The sequence below is a fragment of the Salvia miltiorrhiza genome, chromosome 6, assembly GCF_028751815.1.
Source record: "Salvia miltiorrhiza cultivar Shanhuang (shh) chromosome 6, IMPLAD_Smil_shh, whole genome shotgun sequence".
Taxonomy (NCBI): domain Eukaryota; kingdom Viridiplantae; phylum Streptophyta; class Magnoliopsida; order Lamiales; family Lamiaceae; genus Salvia; species Salvia miltiorrhiza.
The window spans coordinates 38,848,570-38,870,727 of record NC_080392.1 but is presented as its reverse complement, the minus strand read 5'-3'; the positions used below and the strand labels follow the sequence as shown (position 1 = coordinate 38,870,727).

The 22,158-nt window shown below is 40.3% G+C and overlaps 1 protein-coding gene and 1 non-coding gene across 2 annotated transcripts; one reads left to right on the top strand and one right to left on the bottom strand.

Annotated features, from left to right (window-relative positions):
• Window positions 1–7,365: 7,365 nt before the first annotated feature.
• On the bottom strand, window positions 7,366–7,472 carry LOC130991128 (small nucleolar RNA R71). The gene has a single exon (XR_009091090.1). It is a non-coding gene; the product is annotated as a small nucleolar RNA R71 (small nucleolar RNA).
• Window positions 7,473–7,688: 216 nt separating this feature from the next.
• On the top strand, window positions 7,689–9,650 carry LOC130989393 (uncharacterized). The gene has a single exon (XM_057913372.1). It carries the CDS (start codon window positions 7,711–7,713, stop codon window positions 9,526–9,528), a length of 1,818 nt encoding a protein of 605 aa, XP_057769355.1. The 5' UTR covers window positions 7,689–7,710; the 3' UTR covers window positions 9,529–9,650.
• Window positions 9,651–22,158: the final 12,508 nt, after the last annotated feature.

The window sequence follows — 22,158 nt, the reverse complement described above, 5'->3', positions numbered from 1 at the left end:
AGCGGACGACCAAGGATGGAGCGCCGTCGCGGCTGCTCGCCTCCCCATTATCCCTTTCTCGCGTTTCCGGCAACGGATCTGTCCTCCCTTTCTCTCTCGCATCTCCGACAGCGCCAGACCGCCAAGGATGGAGCGCCGCCGCCGCTTGCCTCCCCCTCATCCCTCTCTCGTGTTTTTGGAAACAGATTTGTTCTCTCTTTCTCTCTCGCATCTCCAACAGTGAACGACCAAGGATGGAGCGCCGCCGCCGTCGTTCGCCTTCCCCTCATCCCTCTCTCGCATTTCCGGCAGCGGACGACCGAGGAGGTGCTGCCGCTGCAGATCTACTCCTGTTACGCCTCGCATTTGGTTGGGGTGGGGCGCTCGTCGGAGAAGAAGTGGCGCCGGCAAGATTTCCCTTTTCGACAGATGAATGTCGCCGGAAAATTGAAGGAATCCAGCCGGAGAAGATGACAAAAAAAAACGTTTAACGGCGTTAAACCGGTGTTAAACTCGTGGGTTTAGTTGCATCTTTTTCTCGGGAGTTTAGGGAGGTCAACGCGCCTTGACCGAGTATGGAGGGCTCAACGCTCTAGGGGGGTCGAGTTCAGGGACCAATCTGCACCTTTGCCCTTTTATTTTTTTCAATTTTTAATTCCAATTCTTGTAAGTTTTATTTTGTTATTGAGTTTGTAGCTTCATTTTGGTGTCTAGGAAGTTTTTAATTACTAATTACGAATATAAATATTTTTTATATATTTCTTGCATTATTTAAATATAATAAAAAGGGTAAATATCATCAAAACCCCTGAACGATACCTGCATTATCAAAAATACCCTGAAAGTTTCGAAAGGTTCTTCAAACCCTGAAACTATTAGATTTTTATTAAATATATCCCGCATCTATTTCCGGTCACAAAAAACGTGATGTGGCTCGCAGGATGCCACAGTGTAATTTATATTCTATTTCCTTTAAATGACTTGGCAAAAACGACGTCGCTTCGTATCATATCATTTAAAAAATAAATCCACCCTAAAAGCCCCGACAGGGGGAGGACAAGCAGAGAGACAACGGTTCTGATAATACTGTGAAGAAAATATTACATAGCCAAGAAGAAAGTATTACCCGAAAAAATCAGATTTTGCAGAGGCGATTGTCGATGAATTTGCTGGTCCCCTGAGTCTGAACGAATTTTCGCCGAATTAGGATGATGAAGAATTTGAAAAAATCTGGACTGAAGCGTGAAGGAATGGAATGAGAGTTAATTATTCTCCCGTCTACCAACTAATTTGAATTAGGGCTTCTAAATTAATTAAAAGCAATTTCTCTACAAGAAAAAAATACTTGTCAACGTGAATTTTAAAATTCAGGGTAGATTAATTTTTTTAAAGGGTTAAGTATCAAATAAGCCCTTAACGTGAAAACCCTTATTACATTGCCGACCCTATGGCAAATGTGACAAACATGGTTTTCATACCTCAATTCCACATGTTTTGTTGTCATTTCCCTTCATGTTTTGCTTGTGAATGCTTGTTTGTGCCCGAATATTTAGTTTTATGAAGATTTGATATCTTGGTGTAGTTTTGGAGTAATTTCAGGAAAAATAAAGGATTAATTGGAGCATTTTGAAGATATGAGATTGAAGTACGTCTCGAGAGGAATCCGTGAGCGCAAACGGCGACCAAATCCGAGTCCGGACGAGGGAGAACGGAGCAAAACGAGCGGACTGTGCAAAACGCCCAGTACCCCGCGGTCACCACCCGCGGCCGCGGGGTGGGACCGCGGGTCAGCTGTTCCCAATTCCAGGGGTGTACCGCGGTCACCACCCGCGGCCGCGGGGCGGGACCGCGGGTTCCCTGAGTTTTGCCCACGTTTGAGCACCACGGGCGCGGGCCATGACCGCGGGAAAAGAGCGGAGTCGCGTTTTTCAGCCCTTAAACCCCTTTCTCCCCCTTTTCCTCACATTATTCATCATCCCCAACATTCAACACACCCATTTTCCATTTTCCCCAATTCCTCCACACCAAATCCTAGCCTCCATTACCACATCTTTTTACCAAGATTGAATGCATTGAAGAGGAGAGAAGATTGGAGAAAGCTCATTAATAGGATTTGTCACTTCTTACTCTCTCTTTCATTTATGTATTTCTTTGATTTAGGTTTGTTGTTTGTGAACATGTTTGGATAAAATCCCCCATTGGTTTGGGGATTAGGCTCATGGATGATGTGATGGATTGATTATTATGCTTAATATATGTATTGATTTTTTCCTTGTTATTATCTTTTCAAGCCCTAGCTTTAATTCTTGTATGGATTGTTGGCCACTTTCTATGCATTTCTAATTTGTGATTTGAATCGGGAGAGGATAATCATAATAAATTAGGAGCTTGAAACATATTGACTCAATAAACCGGGAGGTTGAGAGTTGGGTGAGAGTTTACCGATCCTTTTGTAACAACCCGCTCTTTTATATTTATTTTAGTCCAATATTGCGTGTTTATTAATCTATTTGTTTTAGTAAATGAAACGCTTTATGAATTCCAACTATGATTCTGAATTACGTAATTTGGAAACAGATTCGCTACACTAGCAGTATGCATTTATTTATCTTCGCGTGTTTAAAATCGCGACGTTAATCTTTGAATCAATGAATAATTATTATTCAAAGTTATAACCAACTTAGCAAAGTTGTGTTATTTATTAATCAAGATGGAGTTTATTTCATATTGTTACTTAAGTCGTGAATTATTTCAGACTTTGAAGCCAATTAAATCTACGGATTTAATTTAGGTATTAGAATGACGAACGAATTAAATCTATGGATTTAATTTAGCAATCTCGATAATAATACAAATTAGATTTTTAGAGCAGCCAATTTTCGACTACGGATTATCGATTTTTAGCAAGACACGAAACCAATATTTCAAATACAGAGCAACAACACTGAAGGATTATATTTAGATCACATCATACTTTACAACCATACACACCTATGCTTATCTACCATCTGCACTCCCTACGGTTTACACTCTACCACTTTCCTACTCCACCACCTGCCACCCCCCCCCCTAAGTTCAAGAAAATGTGAATAACAATAAGGTATGGAGACATGTGCTGCACACTCCCCTATCCCCTCTTGAGCTTGCTGCACCTTTTCTTTTCCCACGCCTATGCAGCAGGCTGCCATGCCCAAGTACACCTAAATATGTCAATCAGCCACCCTAGAATGTACCTCCTCCCATGTATACAAGCTCCCAGCCAAACCACCTCGTCATTCAAAACAGCCAACATTGTTGCATTCTCTTCATTCTTCATTTGAGGACTGCACAAGGAGAAGTGAGCCTTTAATTCATCCTACCAAGTATTCTCAAGGTAAGCTTGTCTTCAATGCTCCACCTTCTTCCCTTATTCCACCTGCATTAATGCAAGAACAACTTTATTATTTCAGTTCGATCTGCTGCTTCATTTAATCCAACCACAACAGCCAACAAACACCAAAGCAAGCATCATTCAAGGTATTTATACTACCGCAGTTATCCAATCGAGTTCGCATTCATACCAACGAGCATAATCATGTTTTACCACTACATCAAACAGTCCATGTTATGTATAGCAATAGAAAGACTTATGTGTATACTGCCACTGCGCTCTAGAACACAAACCATGAGGACCTCACACATAGCACATGAATGAACGAACAAGGATAGCGATAGCATGCTCACTGACAGAGTGTTAAACCCTGATTCTTTCTTACTCATAGAAGCTTAAGCTTATCGATACTCAGACATGGTAGGAAGAAGACGAGTCAAGGATATAACTTAGCTTTAGGAAGAAGGGACGCGGCCTGTTCAGGCTGATCAAGAGACGACAAGCAGCAGCGACTCGGTGCTCGGCGGTGGGTTCAGGCGAGAAGCTCGCCTTGTTGCTCCACGACCTGTTCAGTTGGGCCGAGAGACGAACGAGACGACGCGATGATGGAGCTCTCACCGGCTTCGGAACTCGGAGAAGAACTGGAAACGGCGAACACCCGGCTGTTCGCCGGCCTCCCTACAGCAGCAGCGTTCGAAGTTTGGCAGCAGAAGTCGGCCTTGGGCGAGGCAGCGGCAGCCGACGACGGTGGTGGCTGTCGGAACTCTGCAACAGCAGCCGGCGGACTCCTCAACGAACAGCAGCAGTCAGCGGACTCCTCGACGAACAGCAACAGCCGCGACTCCTCGACGAACAGCAGCAGTCAGCGGACTCCTCGACGAACAGCAGCAGTCATCGGACTCCTCGACGAACAGCAGCAGTCGGCGGCCAACTCCAGAACAGCAGCAGTCGACGGCGATGGACTGGGCGATGGCGGAGCTGATGAGGAACCCGCGAGCAGTTGTCTACGACATGTTCTCCGCTGGCACAGAGACGTCTTCGACGGCGTGCTTCATGTGGAGGAAGAGAGATGGCAGCGTTTCTTTCTTGATTGGGAGAGAGAGAGCCGAACGCTGTTGTGAGAAGAGAGAGATGTTGCTGCAACTTTTTCTTGATTTGAGAGAGAGTGCGGTTTGATTATAAAAAAAAAGGGGGAGGTGGAATGTTTTGCCTTTAATAAAGATATAGATAGAGATATATATTAAATGTGTGTGTGCGTGTCTTTTGATATATGTGTGTGCATGTGTTTGTTGTGAAAAGAGAGAGAGAGATGAAAAAGTGTGTGTGCATGTGTTTTGATAAAAAGTGTGTGTGCGTGTGTTTTGTGGTTAGAAGAGAGAGAGAGATTAAAAAGTGTGTGTGAGTGTGTTTTGATAAAAGAGAGAAAGAGATGTCGGTAGAGAGAGTGAAAGAGGCGTAAATTTGGAAAAAAAAGGAGAGGGTTTTGGACCGGGTTTGGGCCGGTTTGGGCCGGGTTTGGGCGAATTTTTGGGCCCTCTTATTGGGCCTAGTTCATTTTATTTGTTGGGCCAGAGATTAATTCATTTTGGGCTTCCCATGGGCTTCTATTAATTTTCTTATGGGCTTCAAATCCATATAATTGGGCACCTATTATTTATTTATTTATTTAGGCCCAATAAGAATTATTATTTTAGGCCTCATTATTAATCCTAATTATATTTAATTAGTGATTAATTTTAAGACTTACTAATTATTAATTAGTAAGTGAAATAGATTATTTTTTTTAGATGAGTAGATTATTAAATATTAATAATCCGACCTCATAAGACGAGCTTTATTTCCTTAAATAGGATTAGCATCTCATAATATTATTAAAGGAATATGAGTCACGCATAATCATTTCACGCATCCTCATTTATTGAGATTTTTCGAGAATTAGAATCTTATTTTATTTTCTCGGATTAAAGGTCAAGCACCAGAGTTAGAGCTAAACCGTGAGTCTGCTATTCAGGTGGGCTTTCTTACGTATAAACTAAAACCATATAGTAGAATTGTTAAGACTTTATGCTTATGAATTTTGAATGATATTGTCAATGCCTAAATGCTTTATGTTTTGTTATTAATTGCCTATCTGATGTTAATCGAATTCGGATTCTGGATGGACCGCAAATCCCTTCGGAATTAGTGTACACCTTGTGATCGTGAGTCATCTAGCGGGTTGGCCGATCATAGTGTCCGTAGAGGGAGGCCTCCCTCTCGGCACGAGTTACTGATATGGTGATTAATGATATTAAAATGCCTGCGTGGGTTATGGATGAAATAAATGATATTATGTTTGGTAAATACGAGTCTTTAAAGGAAAACCCTCGTATCTTACTACTGTTGAAAGGCTTGACAATAAAATATTATGCATGTATGTAAATTTCGGCAAGTGTCCACTAAGTACTTTCGTACTTAGCCCTGTATGTATTTATAAATGTGCAGGTTGAGCTGTGATCGAGGATGTAGTGTGCAAGCGGAGCTTTTGTCGATCTAGGATGAGTACCTCAGAGTAGAGTATATGTCTTCATACATATACTCAAACTGTTATTCCGCTGCGAACACTGATTTCGTTATGATATTATGTCGTTTGTCAAACAATATGTATTATTTAATAATGTACTCAAACTCATCGAACACCCATTTCTGAATATTATTATGTACGGTCCCCTTGTGGCCTTCTTGATATCTAGATATTTCGATTGATTTCCTTATACAAGTCGAGTCATTAAGAGACCGAATATACCCCTTTCTAAATCCCGCTCCTAAATTCCCTCCCTTAGTCGCGGTTTCCCCGAATTTGCTATCCTTAGCAAGTGCGGTCGTGACACCTTTGTGCTTTTGGGAGTTATAGGTTAGAAGTTGACCGGGGACGGCAACTATGACCCGTAATCTACCGTTTTAGTCGTCCGGGAGGGGGCTAGAACTAGTGGGGAGATCACTCTAGATAAATAGGAATTTCAAGACTAATATTGAGCTAATTTGAAGTCCATTGCTAATCCATCGATGCCTAATCCCTAAACCACCTTCATCACTTAATTAATCCACTTTGTTTGATTGTTCTTATTTTGTCTTTGAATTTGTTAGTTAATCAAACCACTCACCTCCTTGTTTAGTCTAAATAGCTCTAGCATAATGAATTAGGATAATCACTAGATTGAACTACTAATCCTTGTGGGATACGACCTTGCTTCCATATATTACAACTACCCGTATACTTGCGGCGTGGTGAAAATAATAGCGAACAAGTTTTTGGCGCCGTTGCCGGGGATTAGTTTAGTTTCTTTGCTTGTGATATTTTGCTTCATTGTGCTTAACTACTTTAGACATTTTACTTGCTTTAATTTTTGTTTTCTATTTTAAGATTGTGATTTGACTCTTTGTTCTTGTTGGTTGATAGGTAGTGTATGAATATAAGGTCTAAAGGTGCACCTCTTATACCTATAGACCTTGATGTTGAAGCTTTTTGCCGACACAACAAAGCAAGAACAAGAAGAGATAGAGAGTTGGAGGAAGCTATGGCGGAAAATTTCGATTTAATCCGTCAACTCCAAAGGCAATTGGAGGACATGCAAGGGCAAATCAATGAGCAAGAGGCTCAAAGGAATGCACCACCACCACCACCTATTAGCAATATGTTCCAACCCGTGGTCCAACAAGTGGGAGTGCATGCCACGAGAATCAATGCCAATAATTTTGAGCTCAAGCCGGCCCTCATCAACATGGTGCAACAAAATCAATTCGCCGGTCTTTCTCAAGATGACCCGAATGGACATCTCGGCAATTTCTTGGAGATATGCGATACTATCAAGATAAATGGAGTTCCGGAGGATGCCATTCGACTCCGACTCTTTCCCTTCTCACTAAGGGGCATGGCCAAGACATGGTATCAATCTTTAGAGATTGGTTCCATCACTACATGGGAGAAAATGGCTCAAAGGTTCCTTATCAAGTTCTTCCCTCCAAGTAAGACAATGAAGATGAAGAAGGACATTGTCCAATTTCATCAATTCGATGGAGAGACCTTCTATGAAGCTTGGGAGAGATTCAAAGAGATGATAAGGAAGTGTCCCAACCATGGTTTGGATCAAAACACCATTATTTGCTCATTCTATACCGGGTGTAGTGGTGAGATGCAAAGAGACATGAATGCATCGGCCAATGGAGCATTGTTGGAGAAGAGCCACGAGGAGGCCACCCACATCATAGAGAACTTGGCCGCCAATAGCTACCAATTTCCGGGGGAGAGGACTATTTTGAAGAAGGTGGCGGCTACAACAGGCTCGGATCCGATAGCTCTTTTGACAGCTCAATTGACCGCCATGAATAACAAGATTGATGCTATGTCAATATCAAGGGTAGAGCCCGTGGTTGAAGAACAAACTAGCTTCGAGGATGTGAACTACATCAACAACAACAACAACCGAGGCCAAGGGAATTTCCGGCCTTCACATCAAGGTGGTTATCAAGGCCAAGGGCAAGGGCAATACAATCAAGGATTTCAAACAAATCGCCACCCAAATCTTGCCTATGGTAATCCCAATAACTTCTTGCAACCACCGCCCGGATTTGCGGTGAGTGATGGCATGATCAAGGAAGAGAAGAAGCTCAACCTTGAAGAGATCTTAATGAAATTCATGACGGCCACTCAAGCCCACATGACAAGAACCGACGAAAGGTTAGAGGCTCAAGCAACCCAATTGAAAATGCTTGAGATGAAAGTGGGACAAATTGCTGAATCCTTAAGCAACCAACATCAAAAGGGGCAATTTCCGAGTAACACCGTTGTGAATCCAAAAGAACATTGCAAGGCTATCACTATAAGAAGTGGGAAGATACTTGAAGAGTCCAAGATACCTCCGGAAGTCAAGAACAATGATGAGAACATTTCCTCAAAAATGCAAGGCGATAAGGAGAAGGAGAAAGATGTGTACAAGGCACCACCACCTTATTGCCCACCAATTCCATTCCCTCAAAGACTTCAAAAGAAAAATGTGGAGAGTGAGTTCTCTAAATTCCTTGAGATCTTTCGGAAGGTACACATCAACATCCCCCTTGTTGAAGCTTTGCAACAAATGCCCAAGTATGCAAAATTTCTCAAGGAAGTTCTATCCAAGAAGAAGAAATTAGAAGAATTTGAGACGGTCAACCTCACCGAAGAATGTTGTGCCATTCTTCAAAAGAAGCTACCCATCAAGATCAAGGATCCCGGGAGCTTTACTATCCCATGTGATGTTGGAAATGGTCGTTTTGGAAAGGCCTTGTGTGATTTGGGAGCAAGCATAAATTTGATGCCTCTCTCCATCTTCAACAAGCTTGAAATAGGAACCATTAAGCCAACCACGATTGCTTTGCAAATGGCGGACCGTTCCGTTTCATATCCAAAAGGGATAGTGGAGGATGTCTTGGTGAAGGTTGACAAATTCATTTTTCCGGTGGATTTTGTGGTGTTGGATATGGTTGAGGACAAGGATGTACCTTTGATCCTTGGACGTCCATTCTTGGCGACGGGGAGGGCCCTAATTGATGTTGCAAAGGGCAAGCTCACATTGAGAGTGAATGATGAGAGTGTTACCTTCTCAATCCACAAAGCTCCCAAGCACAAAGATGGGGAAGAAAGAATGAGAGTGGAGGAATGCAAATTGATGCAAGTGATTGAACCTTGCATCAACATGAAAGAAAAATTGAAGGGAGAAAGGAAAGAGGAGGAAGCCCAAGGCTTGGAGTTGAAGCTTCTCCCCACACACTTGAAGTATGCATTCTTTGGTGAGAATGAGATACATCCAATGGGGCAAGACCGTGTACTCCAACTCAAAGAGTTAGATGAGTATCACGCATTTGAGAAGTCAAGCCTCTACAAGGAGAGGATAACAAGTGCTAATGACGAGATGATGCAAAAACGGGAGTTTGCACCCGATGATGAAGTCCTTCTCCTCATCTTTCGTCAATCACTACCTCCAGAAAAGCCAAGATCAAAATGGACGGGTCCTTTCAAAATCAACAAGGTTTTCAACAATGGAGCAATTGAATTGAGAAAGAAGGATGAAAGAACCTTTGTGGTTGAGAAGGAAAGAATCAAGGCATTTTTGCCTTTGAAACCAAAAGTTGAAGTGTTCGTTGGAACCACCCCCGAGCCATAACACCATCATGGAGACGTCTAGCTCATGACGTTAAACTAAGCGCTAGTTGGGAGGCACCCCAACAAGGTACCCTTTAATTTTTGTATGGTTTATTTTATTTTTATTTTTATTTTTTATATGTTAGTTTTTTTTGTGAGTCCGAGACAACTTCTCCTTCTCTTTTCTTCCAAACTCATTTTCACTTTGTGTGAAATAAGTTTGGGGGGAGGGGAGAGATGGATTAGTTGTCTCATCTATCTTAAGCTTTACTTGTTTTTGTTTGTTTTAGTATTGTTGTCTTGTTTTTGTTATTGTTGAATAAATGAAAGCTTGAGAGTTAGTTGGGTTGATATTTTTGTTTTTGTTTTGCTTGGGATAATTGTATCAAACTTTGTGATGTTGATTGAATGTCATTGGGCTTATGATATGAATCGTTTCTTGGAAAAATTGTGTGTATCACTTGTGGATTATGCATGAAAAGTTTGAACTTGTGACAAGTGAGTTAAATGTTTTGCCTCCAAGAACTTGAAAATGAGCTTGTAAGAATTGAGCCTTTGATTGTCATACATTTACAATCTCATTTTGTTCTTGAGTGTAAATCATTTGAGCATGTGTGTTGATCTCTAGATCTTGCCATGAGTCCTTTCTTGAAAATAAAAGTAGATGTGTTGTTAATATTGAAGTGATTTAAGGCCATCTTTGTTAGCCACTTAACTCAAATTGTGTCCAAATTCTCATTTGATCCTAGTTTACCCCTTTCGTGCCTTGTAGCCTTTCTTTTAATGAACCAATGATAAAGGGGTAGAACTTAGAGTGTTAGTGGTTGCTTTGATGAAAATGGTTGGAAAATGATTGAAATTGCTTGTCAAACTTCGATTGAGTGAAAATCACTAGTCTCCTATAAGCTCAAAAAGAAAAAGAAAGAAAAATGAAGAGACATGTGAATAAAATAGTACAAAGGGGAGTGATTTGCCTTTTGAATCATGGTCTTGATAAGTATTCATAGGGTGAAAAGGAAGAAAAGTGGGGATATTGGTTGATTGATTAGAAAAGAACAATGGTGAATATGACATATTCAATTTGGGAATTGTATGGGATATGAGTCACTTTGCCTATAAACACCTCACCTCACCAAAGAGCTCTCATTGCAATCTAAATAGAAGCCCTTTTTGATCTTTATTTGTAACACATTGAAGTATAGAGAGTTAGGATAAATGGCAAGCTTATGGTAGATTGCATACTTGTTTCAATTTGAGTGCAAACACGTCCATTCTAAACACTTGAGAGTTGAGTGCGTCATTGAAACATCCACTTTGTTAGGATTCAAGCTTGGAGGTTATAATATTGAACTCATTATCACTTGTGACTTCTTGGAATGCATTTCTACTTGTGATGCACTTTTGAAAGATTTTTTGTAAAATTTGAAGCCCTTGAAATGACACCAATTCATGCTCACATGTTTGTTTACTTTTATTTCTCTTCTCTTCGTCGTTTGGGGACAAACAACACTTTAAGTTTGGGGGGTTGACAAACATGGTTTTCATACCTCAATTCCACATGTTTTGTTGTCATTTCCCTTCATGTTTTGCTTGTGAATGCTTGTTTGTGCCCGAATATTTAGTTTTATGAAGATTTGATATCTTGGTGTAGTTTTGGAGTAATTTCAGGAAACATAAAGGATTAATTGGAGCATTTTGAAGATATGAGATTGAAGTACGTCTCGAGAGGAATCCGTGAGCGCAAACGGCGACCAAATCCGAGTCCGGACGAGGGAGAACGGAGCAAAACGAGCGGACTGTGCAAAACGCCCAGTACCCCGCGGTCACCACCCGCGGCCGCGGGGTGGGACCGCGGGTCAGCTGTTCCCAATTCCAGGGGTGTACCGCGGTCACCACCCGCGGCCGCGGGGCGGGACCGCGGGTTCCCTGAGTTTTGCCCACGTTTGAGCACCACGGGCGCGGGCCATGACCGCGGGAAAAGAGCGGAGTCGCGTTTTTCAGCCCTTAAACCCCTTTCTCCCCCTTTTCCTCACATTATTCATCATCCCCAACATTCAACACACCCATTTTCCATTTTCCCCAATTCCTCCACACCAAACCCTAGCCTCCATTACCACATCTTTTTACCAAGATTGAATGCATTGAAGAGGAGAGAAGATTGGAGAAAGCTCATTAATAGGATTTGTCACTTCTTACTCTCTCTTTCATTTATGTATTTCTTTGATTTAGGTTTGTTGTTTGTGAACATGTTTGGATAAAATCCCCCATTGGTTTGGGGATTAGGCTCATGGATGATGTGATGGATTGATTATTATGCTTAATATATGTATTGATTTTTTCCTTGTTATTATCTTTTCAAGCCCTAGCTTTAATTCTTGTATGGATTGTTGGCCACTTTCTATGCATTTCTAATTTGTGATTTGAATCGGGAGAGGATAATCATAATAAATTAGGAGCTTGAAACATATTGACTCAATAAACCGGGAGGTTGAGAGTTGGGTGAGAGTTTACCGATCCTTTGTGCTTTTGGGAGTTATAGGTTAGAAGTTGACCGGGGACGGCAACTATGACCCGTAATCTACCGTTTTAGTCGTCCGGGAGGGGGCTAGAACTAGTGGGGAGATCACTCTAGATAAATAGGAATTTCAAGACTAATATTGAGCTAATTTGAAGTCCATTGCTAATCCATCGATGCCTAATCCCTAAACCACCTTCATCACTTAATTAATCCACTTTGTTTGATTGTTCTTATTTTGTCTTTGAATTTGTTAGTTAATCAAACCACTCACCTCCTTGTTTAGTCTAAATAGCTCTAGCATAATGAATTAGGATAATCACTAGATTGAACTACTAATCCTTGTGGGATACGACCTTGCTTCCATATATTACAACTACCCGTATACTTGCGGCGTGGTGAAAATAATAGCGAACAAAATGGGGTATCAAATAAACCCCTATCGTAATTAATTTTGAACAATTAAGCCCCCTGACTTAACGGAGAGTTAACACCGTTAACTTTCTTTTATTTATTTATTTTTTTTAACGAGCAAATCGTCGAACATCTAGTAGGCGCGGCTGGACGGCTGGTGCACCGACATCACCACCGTCTTCCCCCTCGCCGCGAGGCTCCCCAGCGCTGCCATGAGGCGGTAGGCCACCGTGCCATCGAGCCCCGACGTCGGCTCGTCGAGGACCAACAGGCTGAGAGAGAGAGAGAGTCGGGAAGAGAGAGGGAGAGTGGCGACGACTTTTGCTTACCCGCAGGCTGGGGTCCACCAGCATCTAGTGCGCGATGCTCACCTGCTTCCGCTCCCTACCAGAGACACCGCGCACGAAGCTGTTCCCAATGATTGTGTCCGCGCACCGCCCCAGCCCCAACTCAGCGATCGTCGCCTCCCCTTCGCCTCCAGTTTTGACCTCCGGCAACAAGAGCAAAAGTCGTCGACGCTCTCCCTCTCTCTTCTCGACTTTCTCTCTCACCTCTCCTAACAGATCGAAACAGGGGATCAAGGCCGAAAATAGCTGGTAACCTCGCCGGAAATCACGTGGCTGGGCCTCCCCTTCGCCTCCAGTTTTGACCTTCGGCAACAAGAGCAAAAGTCGTCGCCGCTCTCCCTCTCTCTTCCAGACTCTCTCTCTCTCTCTCTCTCAGCCTACTGGTCCTCTACGAGCCGACGTTGGGGCTCGACGCCACGGCGGCCTACCGCCTCATGGCGGCGCTGGGGGGCCTCGCGGCGAGGGGAAAGACGGTGGTGATGTCGGTGCACCAGCCGTCCAGCCGCGCCTACCAGATGTTCGATGATTTACTCGTTAAAAAAATAAAAAAAATAAAGAAAGTTAACGGTGTTAACTCTCCGTTAAGTCGGGGGCTTAATTGTTCAAAATTAATTACGATAGGGGTTTATTTGATACCCCATTTGCCATAGGGTCGGCAATGTAATAAGGGTTTCCACGTTAAGGGCTTATTTGATACTTAACCCTTTTTAAAATAATATGGTACGAAACGACGTCATTTTTGTCATGTCATTTTAAAAAATAGAATATAGGGTTAATTGCCCTAAATACACAAACTTTCACTGAATTATGTATAATACATCACCTTTCACTTTTTTCTGATTTTTCCCATGACCAAAAAATACTCAATCGAAAAAATGACTTTACAATCAAAAAATTACACGTAATCACATCGAACACCTGAAAAATGATGTGTCGCCAATCTTAAAAAAACTACGCCGTTTCTAACTCATTCCACAAGTGAATTGCAAATTGAAATAATCGAGCCCTAATTTCTAGAGGTTGTGCTCCCTTCCATTCTTCTTCTTTGCAAGAACACACCAGCCCTTCGAAGCAACAACAATCATCTTCTTCCATTCTTCTTCTTCTCAACAACATTTCATCTTCTGTCATCACTTATAATATATTTGTTAAGAATTACACAAACTTGTATATGCTGATATGCACCGAAAAATATTAAAGCTACAACAATTAGTGCATGATTGAACAAAGAACGAGGATTAGAAAACTCCCAAATCAAAGCAACAGTAAATGGAGAGAAGAAAACTATTTAAAAAAGGGAAGAGAAGAAGAAAAAAATAAAGAAGTAAAAGCAAAAAGAGGAAGAAAAATAGTGGCAGTGGATAATTATTAGAGGAAAGAGATGGGATAATTAATAGGAAGAAATTGGCGCTCGCCCGATTAGTGGCTCTCCGGAATCCATTGCGGCAGCGGACGAGAGACTTTCCTAGACACAACCAGATTCAGCGTTCGCCGCTAAGGAAGGATCGCGCCGCCGGATGGAGTGCTCCGCGCCGCAGAGGGAAAGGTCGCCGCTGCCACTGGAGAGGGAGGTCGCTGCCGCCGCTGCGCTGGAGAGGAAGGTCGCCGCCACCGCTGGAGTTGAATGTCGCCGCTTCTTTTTCCATTCTTCTTCTTCTTCGCAACAACAGCCCTTGCAAAGAAGAAGAATGGAAGAAGATGACTGTTGTTGCTTCGAAGGGCTGCTGTGTTCTTGCGAAGAAGAAGAATGGAAGGGAGCACAACCTCTGGAAATTAGGGCTCAATTATTTCAATTTGCAATTCACTTGTGGAATGAGTTAGAAACGACGTAGTTTTTTTAAGTTAGTCGACAAGTCATTTTCCAGGTGTTCTGACGTGATTACGTGTCATTTTCCGACTGTCAAGTCATTTTTCCGATTGAGTATTTTTTGGTCGTGGGAAAAATCAGAAAAAAGTGAAAGGTGATGTACTATTATACAGCAGATTTTAAAGATGATGTGTAATTCCAAAATTCAGTGAAAGTTTGTGTATTTAGGAGTAATTAACCTTAGAATATAAATTAGACTGTGTCATCCGGCGAGCCACATCGCGTTTATGGTGACCGAAAAATTGATACGGGATATATTTGATAAAAACCTAATAGGTTGAATGTTTAAAGGAACATTTCGAAACTTTCAGGATATTTTTGATAAAACGGATATGTAGTTCAGAGGTTTTGATGATATTTACCCTAATAAAAATCAAATATGAAAAGTATATAGCAATAAATTATGGTATAAGAAAATATATTTTAAGTTGAAGCGAATCATTTGATAAAACATAAAGATTATGGTACTGAGTTAAATTATAGGTTGTGTATATGAAAGAGAGAGAAATGATTTTTTTTTTAATTAAATTGATATAGGTTATTGATAAACATAGTCAAGTGTATCAGACTGTGAGGTGAAGCCATTTTTTCTTCTCTACGTTTTGTTTTTCCTCCATTTTCTCAGTGAAAAAAGGACATTTCAAATCTTCTATGCAATCGGTTTAACTAAAAAGGTTAAATGATTGGATGAATCCTTGTCGTTCGGCCCATCATTATAAATTGAGGAATTCTGTTTGCAACTCACTATTATATATATATTAGGTGATTCTATTCATAGTCTTCAATTTAAAACAAAATTAAAAATAATTAAGAATTTACTATTTTATCCTATATTTCATAACCTCCAGATTAAATTAAATTTATAATAAATTAACAATTTCATTAAAATAAATTTAAAAGAATAAACATGTATAACACTCAATAGCAGAGTGCGGCCAGAGTTTTCTTGGGATTCGGCAATCAGACTTCGTCTAATTGTTTTTTAGGGGAACAATTTTGGGATTTTTTCTTTCAGTTTTTAGTAGGAGAAAAAAAAAGTTATTGAATTGACTAAGCTGCTGCTGAAATAGAAATTTTATTAAAGGAAAAAAAAAGCAACCCATGAGAGCATAGACGCAAACGAAGGGTCGGGTCACAAAGGATCCATCAAAAGGCAAAACAAAATCAGCCTACAAATCCCCGCAAAGGATCATAGGTAACCGAAAAAAACAATCAAAATGAAAAATATGAGGGAATATCTAAAGAGTCGTCCTCGGTCCAAGAATCTTTGTCGTCCACCATATCCCCCCACATTTTTTAGAAGCCACCACCGACATAGATCGAGCTGCGTCGGAAGAGGAATGAATTACGAAATTTTGCAGAATCGCACCTCCGGCCTGAGCCTATTGCACTTTATTGAAATACTCCATCGGCAAAGGAACTGCGCCCTGAACCCCAGCAGCACGTCATGTTGCTTTTTGAAAAGCAGAAATATCCGAAGACATACCATTCTTGATCACATACCGGAGTCGATGCTTTATCGATGAGTCAGAAACACTCCCCTTCATGGATTTAGCACCCTTCGGACGCCCAAAGCCGCGAGTTACGGTCACTAGAAGCAATTCCAGTGTCCCCCGCTATCGAGTCTTCCGGAGTACCGCCTCCAGCGACGGCCTTGCCAGAGGACAAAGCAGAGCCATCAGAAGCAAGGTTCCCCTTAGATGATTGGGAAGTTTCCTGCACCATATGCTCTCCAGCCCCAAAACCTATCTCATAATCAAACGATGACACATGATTTTCTAAGGAGTCCAGGGCTGATGGGACTCCTTCACAACGTTGTGAACCATCCACCTGTGTTCTCGGGTCCACCGGTGCTTTCGGGACCTCCACCCTGGAATCCTTCCTCAGCGCAACAGGTTGGACCGGAGCCTTAGCTCTATTGTCTCTTGCTAGATCATGCATCTCGTTGCTTTGTTCATGACATTCAGAGACACGGAACTTTAGGGATGGGACCGATTCAGATTCCATATCATGGTCTTCAAGAACATGCTCCTGCCCATCCTGCAATAAACCACAATCCAAAATGGCAAAAGTGTTGGCATTAGCGTGAGGAGCTGAAGATGGGCGGTTGCATCCCAATCAGCCTCGTTAGGAAAATACGTGGCCGCCGTGTGAGAGGGAGGGGCGGCACGCGGCTTTGGCTTGGGAGCAACTCGAAGCCAATTAGCCCTTGGCCGACGGGCAGCCTGCTTGCTCCTCTTGACTCCGATAAAGTTGTTGTCGGCTTTAGGGGCCTCAAGGAGCTCAGCCCCAATGTCAGTATCTCATTGTCACTTCTGTAGTCTTTAGTAGAATGGCGACTACTTTCCCAGCCCGCGGGAAAGCCTCTTCATTCTGGTCTACATCAAGTGGCAGCCCCACAATCAGAATCAAAAAGGATGGCCATCCTTTTTGATTCTGCCGCTCCTCGTAGAAAAACAATTTCATTGCCTTTATTTGATCTTCATGAATCGGCATCGGCTTCTGACTTTGAAGCGGACGAGATTAGTTGAATGGCTGGTTGACTTGACATGGCGAGTGCTTATTCAAAAATCGATTCATCCACTGGATCTGAATCTGAAAGAGATTGTTTCATCCCAACTGACTATTAGGGCCGCTTTTAAAGAGGCTCAGGAATCTCAGCAGTGATATCCATCTCAACAAGAATTCTAGCAAAGTGACCCACATGAGCATGCGCAATTATTGAACTGACTAAGAATTAACTGCATAGTGGAATGAAGCATAATTTCTTGATTAATGTTATCATATTTCCATTGCATTATGTCGATCACAAAATAGGTGATTGTCTTACTAAGCACAATAACAAATATTGATACAAAAATGAATTTCTCAACGGGCCGGCCTCTCACACGACGCCGGAAAAAGTTCCGTATTTGCAGAGACCTCCAATTTGTGGGAAAATGCATTAGAGATAGAAAATCTAGGGAAAGCCTTCTCCCAAAACAAAACTCCTCTCACACCACTTACATAAATATATATCGCAATGAAATCGCAGTCGACAGAGATAAGTTGATGGCGACGAAGTAGTACAAGACAAGTAGCAGATCCTTCATCTAGTAGAATTTTGAGCTAGGAGCTATACAGTTTTTTGTGGGGCTATAAATATTTTTTCAGATAAAGATTAGGGTTTATAGTGGGTTATAAATATTTTTTCAGATTAAGATTGAGTGTTACGTGTTTATTCTTTCAAATTTACTTAATGAAACTATTAATTTATTACAAATTTAATTTAATTTGGGGCTATGAAATATAGGATAAAATAGAAAATTTTTAATTATTTTTAATTATTACTTTAAATAAGAATAAAATGGGGGCTATGAATAGAATCACCCTAATATACTTTTTGATTAATTTAAATTTACTGGGCTTTTTCGGCCCTATAAATATACTTCTCATTCTATTTATTCATTTCACATCACACCATGTGCAATGACAGATCTTAGAAATTTTAAATTTTTTTGGATAGAAATAAAAGATACTAGCTAGTAATTTCTGATTGCTAATGTTGTTTAATTTTTTATAATCTATACTATATTAAAACAACTCCCAATTTCAAATTGATTTGGGTTGCAATTTTGATAATTCTTATATTGATGAAGGGTGTTTTAGTCAACTTGTTTTTTTTTTTTTTTTTTTTTTTGATCGGGCAAAGTCATGTTAGATGTTAGTAGTTAGTTCCCCATCCACTCCAAGAACCACCTTATCTCTCCATTCACCAAACTCCACCTTATATCTCCAATCACCAATTCGTTCCCAAGAGGGATCGAACCCGGGTCACTTCACTTAAGTGAGGACCCGGTGGCCAGTGGGCTAAGCCCCCTGGTTTGTTTTAGTCAACTTGTGAATAAAACCGTTGTCAATGTTGCTGCAATTAGTGGATTTCAATAAACCTATTCCTCAATAATTCTTACGTAACTGCTCTCTCTTTCTCGATTGACATAACGCATCCGCTTCTCACTTCTTCTTTTGCGACAACATGAAATGTGCAACTTCTCCATCCTCGTTATGTCGATTCTCATACTTATAAATTTCTCGCTCAATGATTCCAATTTATTACTCCTTTGCTAGGTGTCTTCAGAAGAGATGGACTTATTTCATTTATGCATATTAATTCAATTATGTTTGGAGTAAAATTGCAGTTGTTTGAATTTGGTTAGTGCCATGACAAGTAAATTCAGTGGAATATGATAGTCAATGATGTATTTCAATTGGTGATAAAGGGATTTAATTTATGTTGTAGATTTGCAAGAGCAAGAGTTAATTAACTTTCCTCAAAAATGGTAAGCTTATTTTCTCGCTTACAATTTTGACTCCATCTTGTTGGGTATCTTCGCCTAGCCAGGGTTACACCGCTTGATTCCCGAACCTCCTGTCCTCCCACTTCGTACTCAGGCACTTCTTCTTCTTCTATCTTCCTTCTTCTTCACAGTTGCTTCAGCTCCTCCTTCAAATCTGCACAGATGAAGAAAGAAAGGAGTAAAAGAGATACAAGGAAAGAAAAGAAAGAAATAAAGAAAGTTAGGGTTCAGAGGAGGGGAAAAGGTGTCCTCGGGACACGGTGGGGCTCAGATTTTCCCCTTGTACTCAGCAACCCTTCCGGCAGCTGAATGATCAAGACCACAGAATGGACAAGGAGCAGCTTCTCAGATCTCAGCAGAGCCACCAACAGCAGGAGCCAAGTACAGAACTCCGGCGGCTCAGATCTATCCAGGTAACCACCAAACAGGGCTCCGGTGAACAGAAAGACCCGGTGATACCACCACCCAAACAGGGAATCCCGTATTATCAAAGAAGTAATCACAAAACTGGGAGGAATAGCAGAGCCTCACACACTTTGATACTACGGTTACCCTGTTTGAGAGAGCATCAGAGATATAAAGGAAGGCAGCAGCAACGGTAGAGAGGAGTGCCATTGAAGGCGGTGGAAAAACCAAGGCAGGAGGGCGGTGGGAAAGTGGAGAGAACGAAGAGTCAGAGAGAGAGAGAAGAGGATTTAGGGTTGGTGGAGCGGCGCTGAGTGAAGATAGGGAGAGAGAGGGGCGGGGTATATCCGAAAGGGAAGTGGGCTAGGGTTTGGGATAAGTAGGTGGGCTCGGTTCTGGGCCTTGAAGTTGGCCCAGACAAGATAAAAAAGAAGGGGAGGAAAGAATGAGAAATGGGCCAACCTCACACACCTATCTTAATTATAATCGAATTGTGCTTGACTGATAAATGTTAAGCTTGTATGTATGATCAGATGAGGTATATGGCATCATCTTCCTTGCTTTACTGGCTTCGAAGGCAATCATCTGAATGATTGTCCATATCTTCGTCTTTCATGAGATGAGTCGAATGCAGAGTGCTGAATGTGGAGACCTTCCTTTTCACTAGGGACTGGGGAGTAAGTTTCAACTTCAAGATGTCATTCAAGTTCAGCACTCTCAATGCCATTGGAGATGAAGAAGATTGAGAAGAACTCTACTGGAAGACATCCTAAATACTGATGATTGTAATTTTTGCTCTCTAGCTAGGTCGCGCATTCATTTTCCAGTAGAGTTACTTAGGCTGCATTTACTTTTATGAATAAATTTATTAATCGAAAATGATGGAATATAAAAATTTATGTCTTTAAATATCTCATTTCTTTTCCAACATTTGACACAAAAACATTTTTCCTTCCTTATTTTTACTTGAATGATGGATAATATTATCCCTCCATTTCCTTGAAGTGTAAATAATTAAGGAAGTAAAAATAGTGAACTTCTCTCTTGTGTAAATTGTGGAAAATGAAAGGAGACATTTAAAGACATAAAGTTTTTTTATCCATCTTTTTCCATGGATAAATTTATCTATCAAAATAAACGCAATCTTAGTATCAAATTTTCCTATATCTCAAACATTATATCATCGTTAAGTTAAAATCACATTTTCATTGATGAGTGCATGTTCCCTCATATTTTCCATTTTTATTCGTCCATAAGAAAATACAACTGACATGACCTCACTTTCTCTTTTTAACCATAACCACTCATTTTTACATAATTCTACACACCACTCATTTCCACTCAATACATTATCTATCAACTTTTTTCTTAAACCCCGTGTCATCCCAAGTAATACTCTCTTATAGGACGAAGGGAGGTATGTAGTATTATTTATTAATATTTTTTATAAAAATAAAATTTATTATAATATTATGAATTATACTATTTTTTTGTCTCAACAATAAATGTTCTAAAAATTATAATACCCTAACTTTGAATTTGTCAATCTATTAACTAATGAAAGTAAATGATAAAAAAATAACTAGAGAAGCATACAAAATTGAAATTGGAGGAAAAATTATGCAAGAAAAAAAAAATTGAAAGTGACGTATAAAATGGGACACCAAATATGGTACACTGAAGCTCGAATGGTCTTATTGATGTGACAAAAATGGTGATTTATTGGACAAGTTTCCTATATATATAGAACTAGTATGTATAAAAGTGTTTAGCAAAATAAGCTCTTAATTAATTAAAGAGCTTATAAGCTGTAAAATTAAACTATAAGGGTGTGCTTGCTTTGAGATATAAGGGAGGAATAAGTTACTTTTACCACCTTATACTTCGTTTGCTTTGATGTATAAAACAATTCGGGCAGGTTGTATAATTTTTCGGGCAGCCCCTTATCTCTTGGGAAAGGGATAATTTTATACCTAAGAGAGGATGGTATAAATGTGGCCCCCACTTTAAGTGATAAGTTTATACCTCATTATATTATCCATTCATTTAGAGGGATAAAAAGCAAACACACCCTAAGAGTTTATAAGCTCCCCAAAAAATAAGTTTCTCTACCCTAACTTATTTTCTCATTTTCTCATAAGCAACACTCATTTTAGAGTTCGAGGGTTTTTTAGGACAGTAACTTAGATTGATTTGGAAATTAGGACAATAACTTTCGGACTTGTAAAAATAGGACACTAATTATTTTTTAGAGTAAAATAGGACACTAATTAATAAGTGTTGCATCCGCAGGACATTTTTTAGCCAATTATCGACTGAAAAAATGTCCTATTTTTACGACGCTTATTAATTAGTGTCCTATTTTACTCTAAAAAATAATTAGTGTCCTATTTTTACAAGTCCGAAAGTTATTGTCCTAATTTCCAAATCAATCTAAGTTACTGTCCTAAAAAATCCCTTGACTCCTCATTTTACAAAAATAACTCAACTATGATTTCTTATTTTCATTATATATCATTCTAATTTCATTTATTTTCGATTTTCTCTCTTTAACAAATTTTCTCTCTCTCTAACTAAAATTCTCTTTCTAACTTATAAGCTCAATTATCCAAACACTTTGACAACTTATAAGATCTTAAGAAACTATATTTTATAAGCTCTTTAAAATAAGTTTAGCCAAACACCCTCTAAAACTATTTCCAGACTACAAATAAGTTGTATAAGATATAAACCAGTTTCGAATATGTCTTTGATTCATTTAAAGTGT

Coding starts and splice junctions, on each gene's coding strand:
- LOC130989393 (XM_057913372.1), top strand. CDS start 7,711: ATGAATAACAAGATTGATGCTATGTCAATATCAAGGGTAGAGCCCGTG.